We start from the raw sequence: 21,701 nt of genomic DNA, 5'->3' as shown, positions 1-21,701 counted from the left end.
GTCCTCAGACACTTACTGTGTGACCCTGGGCAAGTCACTAGTCCACCCTCTTTATTTGACAGAAGAGGAAACTGAGTTTTATAGAGGTGAAATTATTTCCTTAGAGTCACACAATCCTTCAAAGGCAGGATTTGAACCCAGGCCTTCTTGGCTCTAAGTCCAGCATTCTGTCCTCCAGGTCATGTTGTCTCTCACTTATTCTACTTGACTCCAAAGGGCAGACCTGAGGAGTAACAGGCATCCAATGCCAAGAGCAGATTTGGGCTCGATGTGGGAAAAAGCTACTAAAATTAGAAGGAATGACTTGGAGAGGAGTCGGCCTAAGAAAGGGCAAAATCATTGTTGTCAAGGACGTGTGTGTCTGTGTCTGTGTCTGTGTGTCTGTGATGTGTGTGTGTGTGTCTATGGGGTGTGTGTGTGTCTGTCGTGTGTGTCTGTGGTGGGGTGTGTGTGTGTCTGTGGTGTGTGTGTGTGTATCTGTGTGTGTGGTGTGTGTGTGTGTGTCTGTGGTGTGTGTCTGTGGTGTGTGTGTATATCTGTGTCTGTGGTGTGTGTAGTGTGTGTGTGTCTGTGTGTCTGTGATGTGTGTGTGTGTCTATGGGGTGTGTGTGTCTGTCATGTGTGTCTGTGGTGGGGTGTGTGTGTCTGTGGTGTGTGTGTGTATCTGTGTCTGTGGTGTGTATGTGTCTGTGTCTCTGTCTGGTGTGTGTGTGTCTGTGATGTGTGTGTGTCTGTGGTGGGTATGTGGGTGTGTCTGTGGTGGGTGTGTGTGTGTGTGTCTGTGGTGTGTGTGTGTATCTGTGTCTGTGGTATGTATGTGTCTGTGTCTGTGGTGTGTGTGTGTCTGTGGTGTGTGTGTGTGTCTGTGGTGGGGTGTGTGTGTGTCTATGGGGTGTGTGTGTGTCTGTCGTGTGTGCCTGTGGTGGGGTGTGTGTGTGTCTGTGGTGTATGTGTGTATCTGTGTCTGTGGTGTATATGTGTCTGTGTCTCTGTCTGGTGTGTGTGTGTCTGTGGTGTGTGTGTGTATGTGTGTGTGTGTGTGTGTCTGTGGTGTGTGTCTGTGTGTGTTTGGGTGTGGGTGGATTCTTGGTCAGGTCGGAGCATCTGAGACCCCTTCCTGCTTGGAGATTCTGTGAATCTTCAGAAACACACAGAAGGGATACAAGATCAAGAGCCATGGGTGATGGAGAGCAAGTTCTCCAGAAGCATGGTGCTTGCTTAGGAAAATCTGAGCTGGTCCAACATCCCTCTATGGCTGTGGCTATTGGATTTCTGGTGTGGGTGGAATGGGCAATGTATTTCACATAAGGTGGTGGGGAGGCTGGCCCATACTCCAGTTCCTAAAACCCATAGGTAATAACAAGTCAGAAAAAAAAAAATCTTGGGTGAGGCCATGCTTTTGGTACAGGAAATGTGATCTGCTGCTTAGGGGCCCTGGTCCCCACTTACTGTCTGGGCTGACTTCCTCTTCTCCCAGTTTTGGGGGTGACTCATTCCAGCCAACCAGCCAAGTCTGCCACCTCTCAGATATACTAGGCAGGTGGCCCTCAACAAACTTTTCCAGGGGCCAAATACTTTCCCTTGCTCTGGAGGGGGAAAAAGACGGCTGGTATTGGTGGGTTTTTTCTGCTAATGGGTTTTGCAGGCCCAGGCTGGAAACAAGATCTGCCTGGCATCGTTCCTGCGCACCCTGTCTGCTAAGCACATTAGCAGCCTGGCCTAGTGGGACAGGAGGGGGCCAGGTGGGGGTGGAGGAGGAAGGACATGGGGATTTGGGGCTCCAACTCCAGCTTCAGAGAGGATGGGAAGGCCAGCCCCCTGCGCCTGGCTGCCTGGCTCCAGCATGAAATGGGGGGGGGAGGAGGTGTGAACCAGTTCAAGGACTCTATCTTTCTTTACCTCTCTCTCCTTTCCTTCCCTTCTCTTCTTTTCTCCTCTCTTTTCTTCCTCTCTCGTGTTTGCACATGTGCACACACGTGCACACACAGACTCATCCATACCCAGGACTGGCTGATAACCTCTTTTGTTGTTGTTGATTCATTCAGTCGTGTCTGACTCTTCATGGCCCCATTTGGGGGTTTTCTTGGCAAAGATACTGGAGTGGTTTGCCATTTCCTTCTCCAGTTCATTTTACAGATGAGGAAACTGAGGCAAACAGGGTTAAGTGACTTGCCCAGGGTCACACAGCTAGGAAGTGTCTGAAGCCAGATTTGAACTCAGGAAGATGAGTCTTTCTGAATCCAGGCCCAGTACACTATCCACTGCAGTACCACCTAGCGGCCCCTGACTTTGTATTTGAAGGGGAAAGAAAATGCTGGTCATAGCCTCTTTTTTTTTTTTTAATGGGACAGTGGGGTTAAGTTACTTGCCCAGGGTCACACAGCTAGTGAGTGTTATGTGTCTGAGGTCAGATTTGAACTCAGGGTCCTAGCCTCTTGCACTGCTAAGTATTGCCCCCTAGCTCCAGGCAGCTACCTCCTAGGGTTCACCACTGGGCCTAAGAGCTCTAGGCGAAGGAAGAGTAGAGGTTCCATTCCAGGGAAAACAACTCAAATGGCATTTATCCAAGTGTGCATCCCTTGTCTAAGGATGGCGCCTAGATCTCTAGTACCCTGGCCTAGAAGGCAGGCTGGCAGGAGTGCCCATCTCAGCTTACCATCCTCTCCAATAGATCTCATGTCCATTTTCTCCTCCTCCCCCCACCAGACCCCCGTTCCTGAAAGACCCTCGTGCTTGGCAGCTGTGCCCTCCTCTGCCCTAGCTATCCAAAGATTGTCCCGCTGCACTCCCACCTACTTCCCTTCTCTCCCTCTCACATTAGAATGTAAGCTTCTTGAAGGCAGAGATAGGGGGCTTTTTGTGGCCTTTTTTTTTTAAATATCTCTATGGCTTAGCACAGTGTCTGGCATATAGTAAGCACTTGATAAATGCTTGTTGATGGACAGAAAATGACTTGCAAAATTGAAATGTGTTTTCATTTCTGCTATACAAGTTGTTAATGGTATCATTGGAACATTCACAATGGCTAATTGTCTCCCCTTCCCCAGAAGCAAAAAGCATCTCGATGAAATTCCCCAAAGGTGAAGGTTAGAAAGCGAGCAGGGAAGCACAGAGGGCCTGCACAGTCAGCCGACTGTCATGGATGTCCCCTGACTTGATCAGGAGGGCCAGGCACTGGGGTGGAACAGAAAGGATGCTAGATTAGGAGTGGAAAAGCCGTCTCCCAGTTTGCCACTAGAGCCCACTAGCTGTAAGACCTTGGGGAATAAGAGAAGGGAATATACATTTATTAAGTACCTGCTATGTGCCAGGCACTGACTTTACCAATATGATCTCATTGGAGCCTCACAACAATTCTGTGAGGTAGGTACTATTATTATGCCCATTTTGCATTTGTGAAGACTAAGGCAGACAGCGGTCAAATGATTTGCCCAGGGTCAACTAGTAAGCGTCTCAGGCCCACATTTGAACTCAGATCTTCCTGACTTCAGGCCCAGTGCTCTATCCACTGAGCCACCCAGCTGCCTTGGGCATCACTTAAGATAGAAACAACATTATTAAGTCAATACTTCATGCCTCTGGGGCCTCAGTTCCCTCTTCTGTAAAATGAAAGGGTTGGATGGCTTAAGAATCTCAAAGACGCCTTCTAATTCAATTCAAGAAGCACTTACTAGACATTTATTAGTGTGTTTGGGCAGTGGGAATGCAAAGAGAAAGAATAAAGCAGTCTCTGCCCTTAAGGAGTTTATATTGTACTTGGGCATATAACATGTACACCAATAAGGGAAAGGGAAGGGGAGGAATGCAGAGCCAGAGAGCGGGAGGGGCTGGAGGCAGGAGAGGAAAAAGAGAGGGAGAGGGAGAAAGGGAGATAGAAGAGGAAGGGGGGGGAGCCCAGCTAGAGGGAGGGGCCAGGGGCAGGAGAGGAAAAGAGAGGGAGAGGGAGAGAAAGGAGAGAAGAGAAAAGGAAAGAGAAGAAGGAGAGAGACACACACAGAGGGAAGGAGAAGAAAAGAGGAGAGGGAGAGAGAAAGGAGAGGAGAGAAAAGGGAGAGAGACACACAGGTAGGGAAAAAGGAGAGAGAAGGAGGGAGAAGAGAAGGAGAGGGAGGGGAGGAGGGGGAGAGAGATTGAGAGAGAAAAATTTTGGGCAATGGATACATCACTGAGGGAAGAGCTTAACGTGAAGGATCATAATGCTTTGAGGCTGGAATAGCTCACAGGTCACTGTGACAGCTGTGGCTAGCTTGTGAAGGGAACTTCTGTGAAATAAAGCTGGAAAAGTAGGTGGGAACCAGATTAGGAGGCTTAATTGCAGTCAGAGGAGTTTGTAGTTTACCCTCAAGTCAGTGGGGAGGTAGTGAAGGTTTTTTTGTTTGTTTGTTTGTTTTTTGGCTAGGCAATGGGGTTAAGTGACTTGCCCAGGGTCACACAGCTAGTAAGTGTCAAGTATTTGGTCTGAGGCCGGATTTGAACTCAAGTCCTCCTGAATCCAGGGCTGGTGCTCTATCCACTGTGCCACCTAGCTGCCCCATAGTGAAGGTTTTTAAGTGGAGAAGAGGGACAGAGACATGGTCAGTTTTGTATTTTAAGAAGATCACTTTAATCTAGAGGTGTTGAACACCATGGCTTCGTGGGGTACCCAATATTCCCAGGGCATCCAAACCAGATTAAAATGTAATTGGGGAATATTTAACCGAACAAACAAAAATACAAGGAAACACAGATAACGTTATACATTAAAGCTGTCCGTATGCTGCCATTGGGGCAGCAAGATGGTGCAGTGGATAGAGCGGTGGGTGGAGAGTCAGGAAGACCTGAGTTCAAATTTGGCCTCAGACATTTACTAGCTGTGTGACCCTAGACAAGTCACTTCACCCTGTTTGCCTCAGTTTCCTCATCTGTAAAATAAGCTGGAGAAGGAAATGGCAAATCACCCCAGTATCTTTGCCAAGAAAACTCTAAGTAGGGTCACAAAGAGCACACTGAAACAACTGAACAACAAAAATCAAAACGCTGCCATCTGGGATGCTTACATATGCTTTGGGGGCCCTCCCTCTCTGAGCTGGATGTCATTGCTTTAGTCAGTAAGCATTATAAAGCACGTGCTCTGCTAAGTGCTAGGAATAGGAGGAAAGGCAAAAGGTAGGCCCTGTCCTCAAAGAGCTCAGAATCTAATGTGGAAGACAAGCAAATAGATATTCACCGACAAGTCCTATATGGGATAAATTGGCCGGCCGGTCAATAGAGGAAAGGCCCTTGCACCAAGGGAAATCTGGGAAGGCTTACTGTAGAAGGTGGGACTTTAGCTGGGACCTGAAGGAAGCCAGGGGGTGGTAATGTGGGGGCTGGGGGGAGACTGCAGAACACTGCTCTTTTCAGAGCTGGTGGTAAGGAGGTCATGAAGGGGCTATGGTAGTAATGGAAGGCCCCTGGGCCTTTTTATTTTTCAGGGGAGACAGGTGTGGGCAAGTCCACACTCATGGACACACTGTTCAACACCAAGCTGGAAGGCGAGACAACCACCCACTACCTGCCCGGCGTCCAGCTCCGTTCCAATACCTATGACCTCCAGGAGAGCAATGTGGGTCTGAAGCTCACTGTGGTGAGCACCGTGGGCTTTGGAGACCAGATCAACAAGGAAGACAGGTGAGGAAGAGGAGGGGCTGTGCCGGGCCTGGCCGGGCCTAGGAAGGTTTCTGCCCTGAAGGCAAGACAGGGCCACTGTGGGGGGTGAGCCAATGGGCCATCTGGGTCTTCCCGATCACCATGGCCTGTTCCTTTGCCATCCATCCCAGCCCCACTCTTGGCTTCCTTATGTCCTCTTCCATCTTTCCCCCAGACCTCTATCATCCCAGCCGGGATTCTTCCCCCACACTATTCAAACCCAGGCCTGCTCCTTTCCCCAGCTATATCCCCTGCCCCAGGTCATGTACATTTTAATATCCCGAATCCCCTTCCAATTAGGAAGGGGAGAGTGCATTCCAAGGCTACATAGAAAAGATTTTTGTTTTAGTGGGGGTTTGGGATTATGTGCTCCCTCTCCCCCCCACCCCCTCCATACACACATATGAATAACGGAGAGTCTGCTGGAACAGGAAACACTTTCTCTTCTCTTCCGGTTTCTTTCCTTTCCATTTGTGTTCCTCCCAAGAGGGTATCAGAGGAAAGAAAAGGCACCATTTTTAGATGTGCTTCTGCAGATCAGACACCACCTACCTCTTTCCCCAAGTCTTCCTCTATAGAGTATAGCTTTTTTTTTTCCCCCAGACTCCTTCTCTCCTGGAATCATTGAGTCATAGATTGGGGGCGCTTGAAAGTCACTTAGGGTAGAGGTGTCTGAACTGCCAAGGGCAGCCCAAACCACATTAAAACGTAATTGGGAGATGTTTAACAAAATTAATAAAATATACAACATAACATAGGTAATGTTAATTTGTGCTTTTCTAAGTCAATATGGGTTGGTATCTAGTGTAACCTCCTCCTTTTACTGAGAAGCCAGGGCTCCTGGGAGTCAAGTGATTCACCTAGGGGCCACTCAGGTCCAAAGTCACTTGACTACCAGGCCAGGGCCCTTTTTATTCCTACCAGATTAGAAGAATAATGGGCTAAGCTGCTACCTCTTCCCCCCTTTTTAAGGTTTTGGTGCAGCTCAGTGGGATAGAGTGCCAGGCCTGGAGTCAGGAAGACCTGAGTTCAAAAGAGCCTCAGACATTCAATAGCTGGCAACCTCTGTCTGCCTTGGTTTCCTCATCTCTAAAATAACAGCGCCTCCCTCAAAGAGTTGTGAGGATCAAGTGAGATAATATTTGTAAAATATTTAGCACAGGACCTGGCACATAGTAGGTATTATATAAATGCTTATTCCCTTCCCCTTCTTTCTCGTGCTGGACTTGGACCCAGGAAGACTTGGATTCGAATCCTACCTTTGATCCTTACTAGCTACATGACACCAGGGAAATCACTGTACCTCTCTCAGCCTTGGTTTCCTCACCTGTAAAATGGGGAGGGAGGGGGTTGGACAGGATGGCCTCTGAGCTCCCGTCCAGCTCTAAATCTAGGAACCCATGAGCAAAAGCCCAGGATTAGGAATGGTTCTGTACCTGAAGATTGGAATAACTTGACTGGAAGGCCATTGGTCTATTCTGGAGGCATGGAAACTAAGGTGATACAGGTAGCTTTAGGAGTGTGGAAGATCTGATGTAGGTGGTATGGTGGAGTCTGGAAGAATTGAGTTCAAGTCTTACCTCAAACACTAGCTCTGTAACCCTAGACAAATCACTTAAGGGCTCTTGGCCCTGATTTTCCCCATCTATAAAATGGGGATATTGATAGCACCTACCTCACAGGACTGTTGCGAGGATCAAATGAGGTTCCAAAGGACTTTTCACGTCTTGTGGCACTATGCAACGCTAGCTGTCATCGGAAAGATTGAGAAGAGGCCAGGTGGGGCCTCTCTGAGGTCATTGTCGGCCCCCCTGGGGGCCGTGTTTTGTCTTCTTCCCTTCTAGCTACAAGCCCATTGTGGAGTTCATCGATGCCCAGTTTGAGGCCTACCTGCAGGAGGAGCTGAAGATCCGAAGGGTCCTGCACAGCTATCACGACTCGCGCATCCATGTCTGCTTGTATTTCATTGCCCCCACGGGTCACTCCCTGAAGTCTCTGGACCTGGTGACCATGAAGAAGCTGGACAGCAAGGTAGTGGGCCGGAAGGCAACCGGGCACTCAGCTAGCCACAGGCTGACCAAGTGGGGCTCCTTCTAGACAGAGGGCCTTAGTGGCTTCTCTGAGCTTTGTCATGGCCCTCATGTCCCCCATAGCCAGCCACCCCTCATCTAGCAAGATAATGCCCCTCGCCCGCTCCCTGCCACTGGGACTTGACCTTTGACTTGCTTTGCCACTTGTGACGCTGGGTCCTTCAGGGGCCAGCATACCTGTGCATAAGATGATGGCTGGCTGGGCCCTGGAAGCAAGGCACTGTGCCCTCTTCAGCATCTGTCAGTGGCCCCAGGCTCCCTCTTCTCTCCTCCCCTATGACCACTTGCTGTCAGGGAAGGCTCTGCTCATTCATTTCCACATGGGGATGGATATCAGTCAGGGAGGGCCCTCTCTTTGGGGGAAGGAGGACACATTTGAGCCTCCTCTCTAACACTGGAAGGAAAGGGTTTGCCTTAAGCACCAGAGAGTAGGTGGGGGTGGATCAGGGAGGGGCACTACGCCATCGTTCACAAATCACCACACTCGAAATGTGGCCACTCTCTCTATCCTGGACAGTTGGGCCTAGCTTGCTAGCCACCGAAGGTCCTCTTTGATGAAAATCCCTGTTTGGTAGATGTTGACTCCCACCCGAGCCCAGCCCCCATTGTCCTGGGAAGTGAGGGAGGTAGGAGGCCTCATCTTTCCTCCGTGACCCTTGGCACCTGCCATCTTCCAGCCCCTCTAGCCTTTGTGTCTTCTCCAGGAGTTGCTACCTGCTTTCCGTTAGCCCAGCCAAGGGTCTACTCTCCTGATATAACTCATCGATCTGACTTGAGCTTCTTGCCTCAGTTACTTAGAACTTAGGGCTTCCCGAAGCTCCACTGACCATAGCCAGGCTTCTCATCACTTTCCTTCCCACAGGTCAACATCATCCCCATCATCGCCAAATCAGATGCTATTGCCAAGAGTGAACTAACCAAGTTCAAAATCAAAATCACGAGCGAGCTGGTGAGCAATGGAGTACAAATCTACCAGTTCCCTACTGATGATGAGTCGGTGGCTGAGCTCAACGGGACCATGAATGTGAGTCAGAGCCCTGAGGGTCAGCTCCAAAAGGGAGAACTGCCGTCGAACCATCATATTGCGGGAGCAGCCAGGCAGCTCTTGGCAATCTGAGTTCAGAGAGTGTGGCTAACACAAAGACAGTCCAGCAGGTTAGGCTGACGATGTTCTGCTGACCCTAGCAGCTTCCGTATGACCAGAACCTGGCATGAGCTTGACCGTTGGAGAGGCAGCTAGGTGGCGCTGCAGTGGGTAGAATGCTGGGCCTGGAGTCAGGAAAATATCTTTTTGAGTTCAAATCCAGCCTCAGACACTGTGTGACCCTGGGCAAGTCACTTCACCCCATTTGCCTCAGTTTCCTCATCTGTAAAATGAACTGGAGAAGGAAATGGCAAACCGCTCCAGTATCTCTTCTAAGACGACCAAATGGGGTCCTGACTGAAATGATTGACCAAAAGCAGTGCTGTGGAGAGGGGGGTGCGCTTGGGGTCAGGAAGATCTGGATTCACATCCTGCGTCAGACATTTACTAGGCTTGTGACCTCAGACACACACTTTGCCTCCCTGGGCCTCAGTTTCCTCCTGTGTACAAATGAGGAGGTTGGAGTAGGTGGCTTCTGTGGTCCCTTCGAGCTCTGGGTCTGGTTTTGATCGTTTGTAGACCCTGGTCACATCTGTTAGCTCATTGCAGAGTCGTAGCTGGGAATATTTTAATCTGTTGTAAAAACAGTTGCGGGATAGGGTTACTTGGCCAAAGTCACTGCGAAGCCAGGGTAATTGTGCTCTTTTGGCATCCTAAGGGCTGGCCCTTATTTCGCTTGGCCCTAGGGGAAGAACTAAGCAGGAAATCTTCGAGGAGTGGGCAGAAAGGCAGCTCGAGCCCGAGGCAGGGGGAGTCTAAAGGGGAAGAGGCTGCCTTAGGACATAGTGAGTTCCCTTCTCCCTGGAGGTTTTCTGCGAAGGTCGAATGCCCACTTGGGGGGACTATGGGTTGGACTAAATGGCTTGGCCACTGAGGGCTCTCTACACCACATCCGAGTAGCGGGGGGGGGGGGGCCCTTAACAGTGACACGGGATGGGACTTTTTAAATGTGGGCAAATGAGAGAAGGAAGGCTGATCTGGGGAGTGGAGGTAGCAGGGGTCTCACGTCCGGTCACCCTGGGCTTGGTTAGTCAGACCAGGCTGGCCTCTGTCGGTATCAGAGGGCATCATGGTGAGGGGGCTCTGGGAGGCTGGGGGCGATGACTATTATATATATTACTTATGTTAATTCTGCATATTACTATGTAGCAGGACAGGACTACCAGGCAACAGGAAACAGCTATAGCCTTAGGGTAGCGACTGGAATGCCCCCATGTCAGCCCCCTGGGACAAAGTCACTGGGTCCTCAAGTCGGTTATTAGGCTAACTCCTCAAGACACAAGCAAGAGAGTGAGGGATGAGGAAAGGCAGACCCTGGGAAGAATCTGGAGCGGGGAGGCCAGTCTTCTCCTTCCACCCCCTTTGCCACCTACTCTGTTTAACCTCAGCAGAACAGTGGCCTTGCTGGGGAAGCAAGTACAACCTAAGGCACAAGGAGATTGCAGTCGGTGGGTCAGGCAGCTGGCTTCGGGAGCCCTGGCATGCTCCCACCTCAGATCACAAAGGGTCCAGGCCTGACATGGGACGGGGCACAGAATGAAACTTGGGGTGCTCAGGGCTGCCTTCTGGCTGGGGAGCCATGTTTTCCTTTCTCTTCTTTCCTCCTGCCCAAGGTTTTGTTTTACTTTAGAGGAAATATGAATGAAGCCCAAAGTTTGCCAGATGCCTCCCTCCTTTCCGGAGGAATGAGTAATGTACACGGCAGAGAGCCCACCAGTTCATCAGGCCCCAACACAATCCCCAGTGTTGGGCCTTGGCGGAGCTAATGGCTTCCAGAAGAGTTCTGTTTGGGGAAAGGCTTTCTCGCCCTCTCCTGAGAGGCATCAGTTTTCCTAATGACATCATGGGCTTGTGGATCCAAGCTCAGGAAAGACCTGGTAATAAAAGCCCTTTTGAGACAGTCGTCTGCTGTTCCTTTTGTCCATGTGTTCGCGGCAGGGCCGGTGAGGCGGCCAACAGATGAGTAGAGCGGAGGATTGAGTCTCTCTGAGTTTGGCTGGCCTTCCTGGCACATAGTAGGCACTTGAGAAGTGAGTGTTGGTTGAGTGACTGCTATGCCCCAGTCCATTGGCACAGTCTCCCAGTGGGGCTCGTGGTCCTGGCTCATTCTGTGCTGTCCAGCACCCAGTCAGGGGGTAGTATTGCCTGGTGGTTAGAGAACAGATTGTGATAGTGGTGGCATCCTTCCCTCCCTCTTGATTGGAGGCTTATGGAATAAAACAAAGCTCAGCTGTGATCAGAAAGACTCAAAGGGCCTCGTGGGATATTGAAGGAGAACCTGAATTCAGGGTCATAGAGTCAGTCTAGCACTGGTCAAGAGCATGAAGCCCAGTATCTTTGGGACACTGGATCCCATTGACCCCTTCCATGCTTGAATGCCAGAGATTCCCCCTAGCAGCCTCCAGGCCCACCTCTGGAGCACAAGAGTTCAGTTCGGCCTTGAGACCCCTTCCCAAGGCTTCCCCGGGAGCCCCCTGCTCCCTCAGGGAAGAGAATATTTCTGTTCTGTCTAACTTACCTTCACCTTGGCTCCCTGTGTGAGGTGAAAGCAAGGAGCCCACCAGTCTAAGTGCATGATGGGTCAGTGGCATAATTTCCATTTCCTGGAAATGACCAGTGACTAATGAGAGAGATGGATGGGGAGAGAGCTTCTCCTGGGCCTCAGCAGAACGTTGTTTGAATGGAGGGAGCTCCTAATGGACAGGGCTTATGGGAGCTAATGGCTGAATTGAGAGAAAGCCAAGCCCAGTCTGAGTAGTCTTTCAGAATAGGAGAAGGAGGGTCCCGGAAGCCTCCATTGCACCAAACTGTGCAGACAAAGGGCCCCAGGCCCCGAGATTATCAGAAGCAAGGTTGGTCCGGGAGAGAATGAACTTGCGTAGTGGGGTTAGAAAGTGACTGACTGTCCCATGGTATCAGGTAGATTATCAGTGGGCCGAAGCTTGCCCCTAGGACAGTATGATGGGTCCTGTGGCCCTCACTAACCCAGAAAACCTGGAGATGTAAGGTTATCCTCATCCCCCAAAGCGAGTGCTAGAGTTGGTTCTGTTGTGCTGGCAAAGTTATTAGGGCCTATTAGTGTGGATGCTGTTACATCAAGGAGCTTATAGTCTCCTGGGAGAGGAGGAGACAGGGAGATAGTAAACAGATAAATACAATAGAATTTGAGGACCAAGGAAACAGTACTTAGAGGTATCATGAAAGACTTCTTAAGGTGTTGCCTGAGCTGAGCCTTGAGAGCAGCTTGGAATTTTGAGTAGGAGGTAAGGAGGTCGTGAAGTCCAGGTATAGGGCACAGCCTAGGCAAAGGTACAGAGGCAGGAGATAAAATATTGTGGACAAAGAACGGCAAGGAGACCAACTTGGCTGGGCCTCAAGGTGCATGAGGGGGCATCATGGGAAATTATTTTGGAAAGGTAGACTGCAAGCAGACTGGGAAAGGTTTTCAACTGCACATAGAGGAGTTTGACAGTTTCTTTTGGTAGAGATCTGTGAGATGAGAGACGATCACCAGTTTTTGGGAGGCATCGGTACAGTGCTGTGTGAAGGCAAGCTGTGTAACTTGCTGATTGCTTTTTGTCTTGTTTTGCCTTTCGGTCAGTCACTGGATTTATAAAGAATGTCTTATTGCTGCTGTTCATAACCTTTGATCACTTAGCTATTGGGGAATGGCTCTTGGTCTTCTATAGGGATAGACAGGGATAGAACTAGAGCTGGGATGGCTTTCATATAGGGGCCTCTCAGATGAGGAAACTCCCTCCACCAGGGCAAGTTGGTACCTTCCTTCTCTGCAACCACAGTCTTAGAGAGCATCCTGGGGCCAGGAAGAGGTTAAGTGATTTGTCCAGGGTCACACAGTATATAGCAGAAATAAGACTCGAACCCAGGTCTTTCTGGCTCTGAAGCTGGCTCTCTACCCACTGTGCAATGTTGCCTCTCTTGATCTTATAAATGTTTGTTAATTCCCTATATATTTTGGCTAGCAAACCTTTATTTCTATTTTTTTTGGAGGCAGTCAGGGTTAAATGAATTGCCCAGAGTCACACAGCTAATAAATATCTGAGACGGATTTGAACTTGGGTCCTCCTGACTCCAGGGCTGGTGGATATCAGATCTTTATGAGAGATTTTATATGAAAAAATTTTCCCTAGTCAGATTTCTCTTCTTATTTTAGTTCTATTGATTTTGTTTGTGTAAAAGCTATTTAATTTTGTGCAATCAAAATCATCTTTTTGGGGGGTGATATCCTCTGTCCCTTGATTGATTGTAAATTCCACCCCCCCCACCCCAGTTGGTAATGTCTTGATGCCTGAGCCTACAGAGATGTGAACCAGTTCATGGGAACCTGGAAGATTCTTCCTGTTGGAAAAATGGAACCGAGATTCCAATCTCCCAAGTGGGGTGGTATGTTTGGGAGGTGTTGTATGTGTGTATGTTTGTGTGTATGTTTGGGAGGTGTTGTATGGGGGTGTGTGTGTGTGTGTCCCTGTTCCACTCTGCCCTACTCGATGCTGGGGCAGCTCTCTCAATCAGAGGGAAAGAGGGTTAGGGCCAGGTCTCTTCTGCATTTCCTACCCTACACAGCTAGCTGACTTTCATCGGATGTCATTTAGCTGGGAGGCAGATCAGATGCTGCTCTACCCTCAGTGGGGAGAGCAGCTGAGCCAACTGCATCCTCCCTGCTGCCCTGGGGACATGGGGCAGCTGGGTTCTGCCAAGTGCTCCCCAGTGCCAGTGTTCGAACCCCTGGGCAAGGGCATGATGGTCATTGGAGCAGGCAACAGTCAGACGCACAGCCTCTGAGGGCAGAACCCAGGCACCTCAGTCCCCCCAAATCCTGAGTCTTGTTCTAGGGCCCTTCTGTCATGGAAAAAGAAAGCAGTGTTGTGGTTGACTGCTAGGGCATCATGGGACAGGAGAGGAAAACCGGGCAGTGAAAAGCCATTGGGCTGGGAGTTGGCAGACTGGCTTTTCCTCCTTGCTTTGACACTACGTGTCGTGGTGATTTGGGCAGTCACTCAACTCCTCTGTGCCTCAGTTGCCCCAACTATCAAATGAAGATTAACACAGAATACTGGCTTTGTGATTTAGGCAGTCACTCAACTCCTCTGTGCCTCAGTTTTTCCACCTATCAAATGGGGATTAACAAAGGATACTGGCTTTGTGATTTGGGCAGTCACTCAACTCCTCTGTGCCTCAGTTTCCCCAACTATCAAATTAGAGTTAACAAAGAATACTGGCCCAACCTGACTCAATAGCATGTGTTAGGATGGAATAAGATGTGAAAGCATTTTGAAGTGAGCAAACACCATAGGAAGTATTATTAGAACAGACTCTGAAGCCAATTTAAAGGGAGTTTGCCCTGGGAAGTCTTGTGACATTTCCAAAGCAGCTTTGGTGGGGAGAGAGTTGCAGGCATGAAACGCCACCCTCGGGAGAGGAGGTTGGAGTGACCCTGATACTGGCAATCATGAAGCCACTCTGAGATGAACAGGACCCACTCCAAGGAGCCTTGAGTCTTTTTGCCTTCATTATGTTTTTGGGATTTTGGAGCTTTTGAGCATGAGGGAATAGCTCCCAGTTTTCACTTTTATTCCTCCGTGTCCCTCTTGCTGATGAGGCAGGGTGGTGACTATGTCCAGGAATGGCCCAGACAGGCTATGTTGCAGCCCGTCAGCCTCTGCGCTCTGCCCAGTCTTAGCCATCGTGATGGGGCCTGGAGTCCTTTGGGACTTCTATAGCCCCCATGGATGGCCTGGCTTAAATACCTGTACCAGTGGTCCCAGAGCCCCAGACTAAGTCTCCCATCGTAGCTTCCCCTTCTCCCCAAAGATAAAACAGCTCAGGTGAAATTGCTGCTCCTTCTCCCTTCCCAGCTGCTAAAGCGGCTCTGTGTCTCTGTGTGCTGTGCCCATTGCTGGGGGACACTGCCCTGGACTAGGGTAGGGGCAGATGGGCCAGAGGGCGGGGAGGTGGTGCAGAGCCAGGTCCTGGGAGATGAGCATCATCAGTGGGGTAAAAGCATTCCTCCGGGGATCAGGGGGAGCTCCAGACTTTATCTGCTGATGAATTCCTACACTTTCCCAGGCTGGCAGGGGAGGCTGCTGCCAAGCTAGATGGCTGGTATCACATAGCCAAACAAAGCCCAGGACTCCGGAGTCCTTGCTTAGCTTACTGCAAGCCAAAAGAAAGGCTGGGGACAGAAACCGGTGGGCTGGAAGGTGCGACAAGAAGCTTCCATCCTGCGGCGATGGACAGCGACCCTTCTTTTCTCTTTTTACGGGTTCTTTTAAAAATCCTTATTGTTGCCTTTGGTTATTATATCACCTCCATTTCCAAAAATATCCCTTCTCATCCCCCCTTTCATCTGGGCTTTCCTTCATAATGAAGATTAAAAGAGAAAGAAGGAAAAACCAGGTTAGCCAAAGCAACCAACACGTCAGCTGGGTCTGCCAACATGTCCAGTGTTCCTCAGCCATAGTTCACCACTTCTGCAGTGGAGCGAAGGAGGGCACTTCCCCTTGGAAAGAAGTATTTCCTGCCTTATAAAATGGAAGCTTCTTGAGGGCTGGCATTAGATTTTAAATACTTTGACTCTGTTAACCCTAGTGCCTGGCACAGTGCCTTGGAGGCACTTCATAAAGCTTGTCAGAGGAAAGCTGAGTGGGCTCCTCTGTCTCGCCGTGTGGATTTGTTTGCCCTTTGTATCCCTCTGTCCTCCGTGTGGGCATTGTCTTTGCTCGTAAGGCCTTCGAGGGCAGAGCCCGAGTGAGCACAGTAGTGATGAACAAAAGTCAGTGACTCATTCTGGTGACAGGGATGATGAAATCAGCGGCAGCTTCCCTTTGCCCGGGAGTGCACAGGCCTTCCCTGTGTTCCTAAGCATGTGAATTCCATTCCAGGGCCACCTGCCATTTGCGGTTGTTGGCAGCACAGAAGAACTGAAGATTGGCAACAAGATGGTGAAGGCCCGCCAATACCCATGGGGCACTGTGCAGGGTGAGTGAGGGGGTCTGCAGGGCCGTACCCATGGGGCACAGCACTGTGTCGGGGAGTCTGTAGGGCAAGTGTTAGAATGAAGGAGCCATCTACACTGGCTTTCCTTCTCCATTCCTTGTCATCAAGTCACAGCACTCCCGTCCATCCTGGCTGCCCACTCCTCTTCCAGCTGGTGCCCCAGAGAGCTCGGCAGCAGCTAGCAGCTTGATTTTCTGGTTAAGTAAGGATTTTTTTACCCCTTTGGTTTTTAAGAAATCTACCTAAAATACTTGAGTCCACTTACTTGTCCACCTCAGTAAGCAGGGTCTAGTGAGCATGACTGAACATCTCCTGACTGAGGATTCTGATCCCTGCCCATGCCTGTAGAAGGTGATAGGGAAGGTTCAGGAGACCAGGCCAACTGGGGACCAGAGCCTGATTAAGAAAACCAGGGCTTTGTAGATGGATTTCAAGGGGTCCATGAATTTGGATGGGGAGAAAGTCGCGTCTTCATTTTCACTAACCTCTGACTGCAAATTTGGCATTTCCGTCAATCATGGGGAAACATGATTCTGAGAAGGGGTCCATGGGCCAAAAGGGTCCATGACACCACAGTGGTTAAGGACCCCTCATTTCTAGACCATTCCCTGGAAGTTTCTCCTTCTGCCTCAGCCCCAGGCATCACCTTGTTTTCTTATGATTGGCCTCTTGGTTCTCAAAGTAGGGTTTGGCAAAAGGCCCCTAATAAAGTGATGATTAAGGTTACTTGGGTTTTGCTTAGTAGAGATTCTGCTGTAGCACTTATTAGACAGTGTAGTATTAAAGATTTGGGGGCTTGGAATTTTCATTTTCATTCTTCGTATTAAAAAGTTGCAGTTGTGAAGTCAAATCTGCAGAGTGGGCTATGAAGAACACTGAATTAGAAGTGAGATGCCCTGGGCTCCAGCCTTGGCTGCCCGCCACTTTGGCCTTATCTTGACTTCTTGGGTTTCCCTTTCTCTAAAAGGGCCCTAGGGTTAGAGGACATGACCTCTGGGCTCTCTCCTCATTCTGATGTGCTTTTAGCTTTGTCGAACACAATGGAAAATACAAATGGGGCTTGTTATTAATCGTTGTGATGAGATTCACTAACACAAATTCCTTTGATTTCCATCGCTGGGCTCTTCCTTTTTCTGACCTGGGTCGTGCTAACTGTGCAGTCGAGAATGAGGCCCATTGTGATTTTGTGAAGCTCCGGGAGATGCTGATCCGAATCAACATGGAGGACCTCCGGGAGCAGACCCACAGCCGGCACTATGAGCTTTACCGTCGCTGCAAACTGGAGGAGATGGGCTTCCAGGACACCGACCCAGACAACAAACCTTTTAGGTACGGCCTGGCCCAAGTAGCTGGCTCCAGAGGGAGACCTGGGACTCCAGGCATGCCCTTATGGCAAAATACACTAGCCAGCTTCTACATCTGGTTAGCTGGGGGTGAAGAAGGCTTTGGGGCCCATTCACGAAGCTTGCTGTTAGGGAGAAAGAGCTAAGGCCAGTGAGAGAATCAACGTGCAGAAAACCTAGCAACGTTTGTACCTTGGCTGCCACCAGAGGGCGTCAGATTAACTTTAGTCAAGAGCTTTCTAGAAGGTTGGCTTTTATAAGCAGAAGTTCTTAACCTCTGGTGTCCTAGACCCCCTCATTTTACAGAAAAGGAAACTGAGGCCCAGGGAGATGAAGTGAATTGTCAGAAGTCACACCAAGGATCCTGGGTCTAGAGCTGGAAGTGGGGGTTTGTTGGTAAATGTTTAACAATCAATATTCTGGGGGGAAATAGGCACAGGACACACTTTTAAGTGTAATCTTCACATTAACATGTTTTTTCCATCACTTTATTAAGTCTAGAGCAGTGGTGTCAAATTCAAATAGAAATGGAGGCCATTAATGTATACATAGGAATCCTTACCCTCCCCCATCCCTATATTGACTTAGTTTTAAAATGTAATGTTATTTCTGTTTCATTGTATTTTCATTTGTTACTTATTAAATATTTCCCAGTCATATTTGAATCTGGTTCTGGCTGCACTGGGGAGTGCTGTGACCCAGGGGCTGCCTGTTTGATAGCTCTGGTCTAGACAAACAACAAAAAAATAAATCCATCCCTGATGCATTTGCATTTGGCAATTTTTGAGATATAAATGCTCACAGTGAAAATTTGCCTTTCAACTCTGAGAGCCAATTTGAGCCAGCCCAAGCACAGCCCTGACTGGAAGGGACCTCAGAGACCGCCTAGCTCACCCACCCCACCTCCTTTATACAGGGGAGGAAACTGAGGCCCAGAGGGATGAAAGGTCATATCCACAGCCACACAGATCAAAGCTCTAGCTTGAGCTGGAGCTTGTTAGCTCAAGTAAAGTGACTCAGCCAATGTCACAGAGTAAGTATCAGAGGTGGTTCTGACCCCGAATCCTCTGAATCTGGAAACAGTGCTCTTGTCCATTGGCATCCAGCCCTCTGCCTACCTTTGCCCAAAGTTGAAAACATCTGATAGCCACCTTTTACTTCTCATTGTGGGATAAAAAGCCTTCCTAACATCACTGGGCAAGTCCAGGAGATACTTTGTGGGACAAGGGAGCACGTAAGGCCTGGCTTGAAAAGAAGGGTGATTTAGTCCTCTAAGAGAGTGGGCAGGTAGGGGTCAGAGGGGGCTGGGATCTTGGAGCTCCCCATGCTCAGGTAGGTGGTCTGGCTGCAGCATTGTGACCCAGTGTTTCCATCACCTACAGAACTAGGGGTGGGACAGAGCCTATGAGGAGCCAGTAAGAACCAGATATTATTATCAAGGGCCTTTTTTTTTTTTCCTTCTGCCAAACAAGCCATCTGGAGGAATGGGCTGATGAACTAGTCTTCTCTATAGTCTGCAGGAGACCTACGAAGCCAAGAGGAATGAGTTCCTGGGAGAGCTACAGAGAAAGGAAGAGGAAATGAGGCAAATGTTTGTCCAGAGAGTCAAAGAGAAAGAAGCAGAGCTCAAAGAAGCCGAGAAAGAGGTAACTTGAGGCCCAGCCCTGGCTTACCTCTAACAGTGAAGGGAAGGAAAAAGCCAGGGGCTTTGATGAGATCCCTTCATTCCCAGAGGACATTGAGGACAGCAGCTGCTGTCCGGCACATATATTCTTTGCCTGGATGGACAAGGCCATAGACTCATTGTGCCCTCAGCCCTCAAGGCCTGCGCAGGCCTGGGTCTTCTCTCAGTTTTGAAAGGTCAAGGTCCTGATGTGGCTTTACACAGTCAGGGACAGTCTCATATCAGGATTTCTTAGCCTTTTGTGTGTTCTGGGGGCCCCTTGGGCAGTCTCGTGAAGCCTCTGGATTCCTTCTTAGAATCATGTTTTTAAATGTATAAGATGAAATAGAAAGGATTACAAAAGAAACCAATTATATCAAAAGACAGTTGTCAAAGTATATTTTATAAACAAGGTAATGGACCCTCGGTTAAGAAACTGTAGTCTACATTCTTCTCCTTCTTTTTGGGAAAACAGGGGCAAAGAAGTAGCTATTTTCTAGATTGTTCTGCCCAATCTCCCCTAGTTTTTCATTCCATGGATTTCCAGTTTTGGTCTTTGTATATCGAGTACAGTGCCTTATTAGGAATTTGGGGCATTCATCATGTGATTATTAATAGTTTGCAATTCTGCTTTAGAAAATTGGTCTTTTATAGGGATAGGCACTGGACCTGGATTTCACTGGTCTAGGAAACTCCCAAATGAGAAAATCCTTCTACCAATTCAGATTGGCTCCTTCTCTGCAATATCTAGTCTTAGAGAGTTGCCCTAGGCACTGAGAGGTTAAGTGAGCTGCCCAGGGTCACACAGCTAGCACGTGTAAGAGGCAGGACTTGAACGCTGGTGTTCCTGTGGACCAAGATCAGCTCTATCTACTACAGTAGAGGTGTCAGACTTTCGGCTGGTGTCCACATCCTGGCCAGCAACACTGCTGAGCTGAGGGGGAAGGGAACCAGATTGGGAAATATTTAACAAAATAAATAAAAATACAATAGGACATAGTATTAATGTGTGGTTTTCTAAGTTGCCATGCACTGGCAGGGATCCTTATGGTCCCCCTTTCTATCTGAGTTTGACCCAACTGCCTTGTTGCCTCTTGGCATTACAGATTTGTATCAGCTCCCTAAATCTCTTGGTTATGAGACCTTCATCAGAAATATTTGATGCAGACTTCCCCCCTCCCCCAAAAGGTTCCTTTCTTGTCTGAGCTGCATTGATTTTATTTGTGCAGAGTTTTTTAAAAAACAAAATTGCCTATTGTCCCTCATTCTTTTGTTTACAGCTGCATGAGAAATTTGACCGTCTGAAGAAGATACACCAAGAGGAGAAGAAGAAGCTGGAGGACAAAAAGAAGACTCTGGATGAAGAAATGAATGCCTTTAAACAGAGGAAGTCAGCCGCTGAGCTGTCCCAGGGACAGCAGGCAGGGAGCTCCCAGACTCTCAAAAGAGACAAGGAGAAGAAGAAGTAAGTGGCCAATTGGGGTTTGGGTTTAGCTTCCTCCTCCTGCTCCCCCCAGGGCAGGTTCAGGTATGAACAGGCCTTTGCAGGGAGGGACTGTGCTATTGGGAATCTTGTCTATGCAACTCCCCCGAATTCTCACAGGAAAGTTGGGGCTCTTACCTTGAGCCTACTGAAGATGAGGCCTGGTATTGGGATAGCCTTGCTGCTTCTAGGTTCTTTGGGGTGGAGGCCTGGAGGGCATGGAGAAATGTGGCCCCGGGGGTTCTGCCTCTCTGGGAGGGTTGGCCCTTTCAGTGATCACCTGCTGGCAGGGTAAAGGAAAGAAAAAGGAGAGAGAGAATACAAGAGGAGAAAAGACCAGGAGGGGCCAGAAGGAAAAGCAAAAGGCAGTGGGAGAGAGAGAAAGAGGAGACCAAAATGGGAACCATATTGCCTGGGAGTTAGGGTGAGCTCGGCATCTAGGTCAACTGGAATTCTTCTGTACCCAACTTTAGGCTTTGGCCCATGCTTGCTGTTTAACTAAACTCTCATCCAGATGCTGCTATCGGCAGCAGTGGCCAACACAGCTTAACAGTGAATGGAGCAGCTTACCCAAGCAAGCACTTGCTGGGTTCCTTCTCCATTGCCATAGCCTCCCCATTGCTCCTCCCCCTTCATGTCCCAGCCTCCCCATTGCCCTACCTCTCCATGCCCCAGCCTCCCCATTGCCTCTACCCCTCCATGCCCCAGCCTCCCCATTGCCCTACCTCTCCATGTCCCAGCCTCCCCCTTGCCCCCCCCCCTTCATGTCCCAGCCTCCCCATTGCCCTCCCCTTCCATGCCCCAGGCTCCCTATTGCTTCCATCCTTCCATGCCCCAGCCTCCCCATTGCTCCCATCTTTCCATGCCCCTCATCTGCCCCTCAGTAGCTAGTTCCATAATAGGCCCCTTGGCTGCTGTAGCTTATTTGCCTGGTGTAGAACTTGACCCCAAGTTGGGGGGAAGACTTTTTCAACTTTTGAGAGGCTGATGTACATATCATCAGAGTTGGCACGCTAGCAGAAGGAGAGCCTAATTGTGCTTCCTTTGTTGACTTCCAGCTGGGTGAGACTAAAGCATTCTCAGCCCTTTCTCCCAGAGTCAGAAGAAGGACAAGGTGTTTTTGACTATGTTTATTCAACCCCCCAGAGGAGACCAGGGAGATGGGGGACATTTTGGAAAAGGCCCCATGGGATAGGAGAAAGAGCATTAGGCTTGGGACTTTGGACCATGATTCTGCTACTTCTTTGTTGGTGTGTGTGTGTGTGTGTGTGTGTGTGTGTGTGTGTGTGTGTGT

General features: G+C 49.4%; 1 protein-coding gene across 5 annotated transcripts in view; it reads left to right on the top strand.

Moving 5' to 3' along the window:
* SEPT6 (septin 6) overlaps positions 1–21,701 on the top strand; it is a 59,625-nt gene that overhangs the window by 22,993 nt on the left and 14,931 nt on the right. For all 5 annotated transcript variants that reach the window (XM_027861388.1, XM_027861390.1, XM_027861391.1 and 2 more), the window contains 7 exons: positions 5,454–5,649; positions 7,512–7,698; positions 8,620–8,781; positions 15,804–15,900; positions 17,079–17,247; positions 18,775–18,907; positions 20,205–20,389. In XM_027861388.1, coding sequence (XP_027717189.1) covers positions 5,454–5,649; positions 7,512–7,698; positions 8,620–8,781; positions 15,804–15,900; positions 17,079–17,247; positions 18,775–18,907; positions 20,205–20,389 — 1,129 coding nt within the window. The remainder of the gene's footprint in view (positions 1–5,453; positions 5,650–7,511; positions 7,699–8,619; positions 8,782–15,803; positions 15,901–17,078; positions 17,248–18,774; positions 18,908–20,204; positions 20,390–21,701) is intronic.

This window comes from Vombatus ursinus, unplaced genomic scaffold (genome assembly GCF_900497805.2).
Source record: "Vombatus ursinus unplaced genomic scaffold, bare-nosed wombat genome assembly UNPS02014735.1, whole genome shotgun sequence".
NCBI lineage: Eukaryota > Metazoa > Chordata > Mammalia > Diprotodontia > Vombatidae > Vombatus > Vombatus ursinus.
The sequence above is the reverse complement of the archived record's forward strand: the minus strand, read 5'-3'. Positions and strand labels throughout refer to the sequence as shown.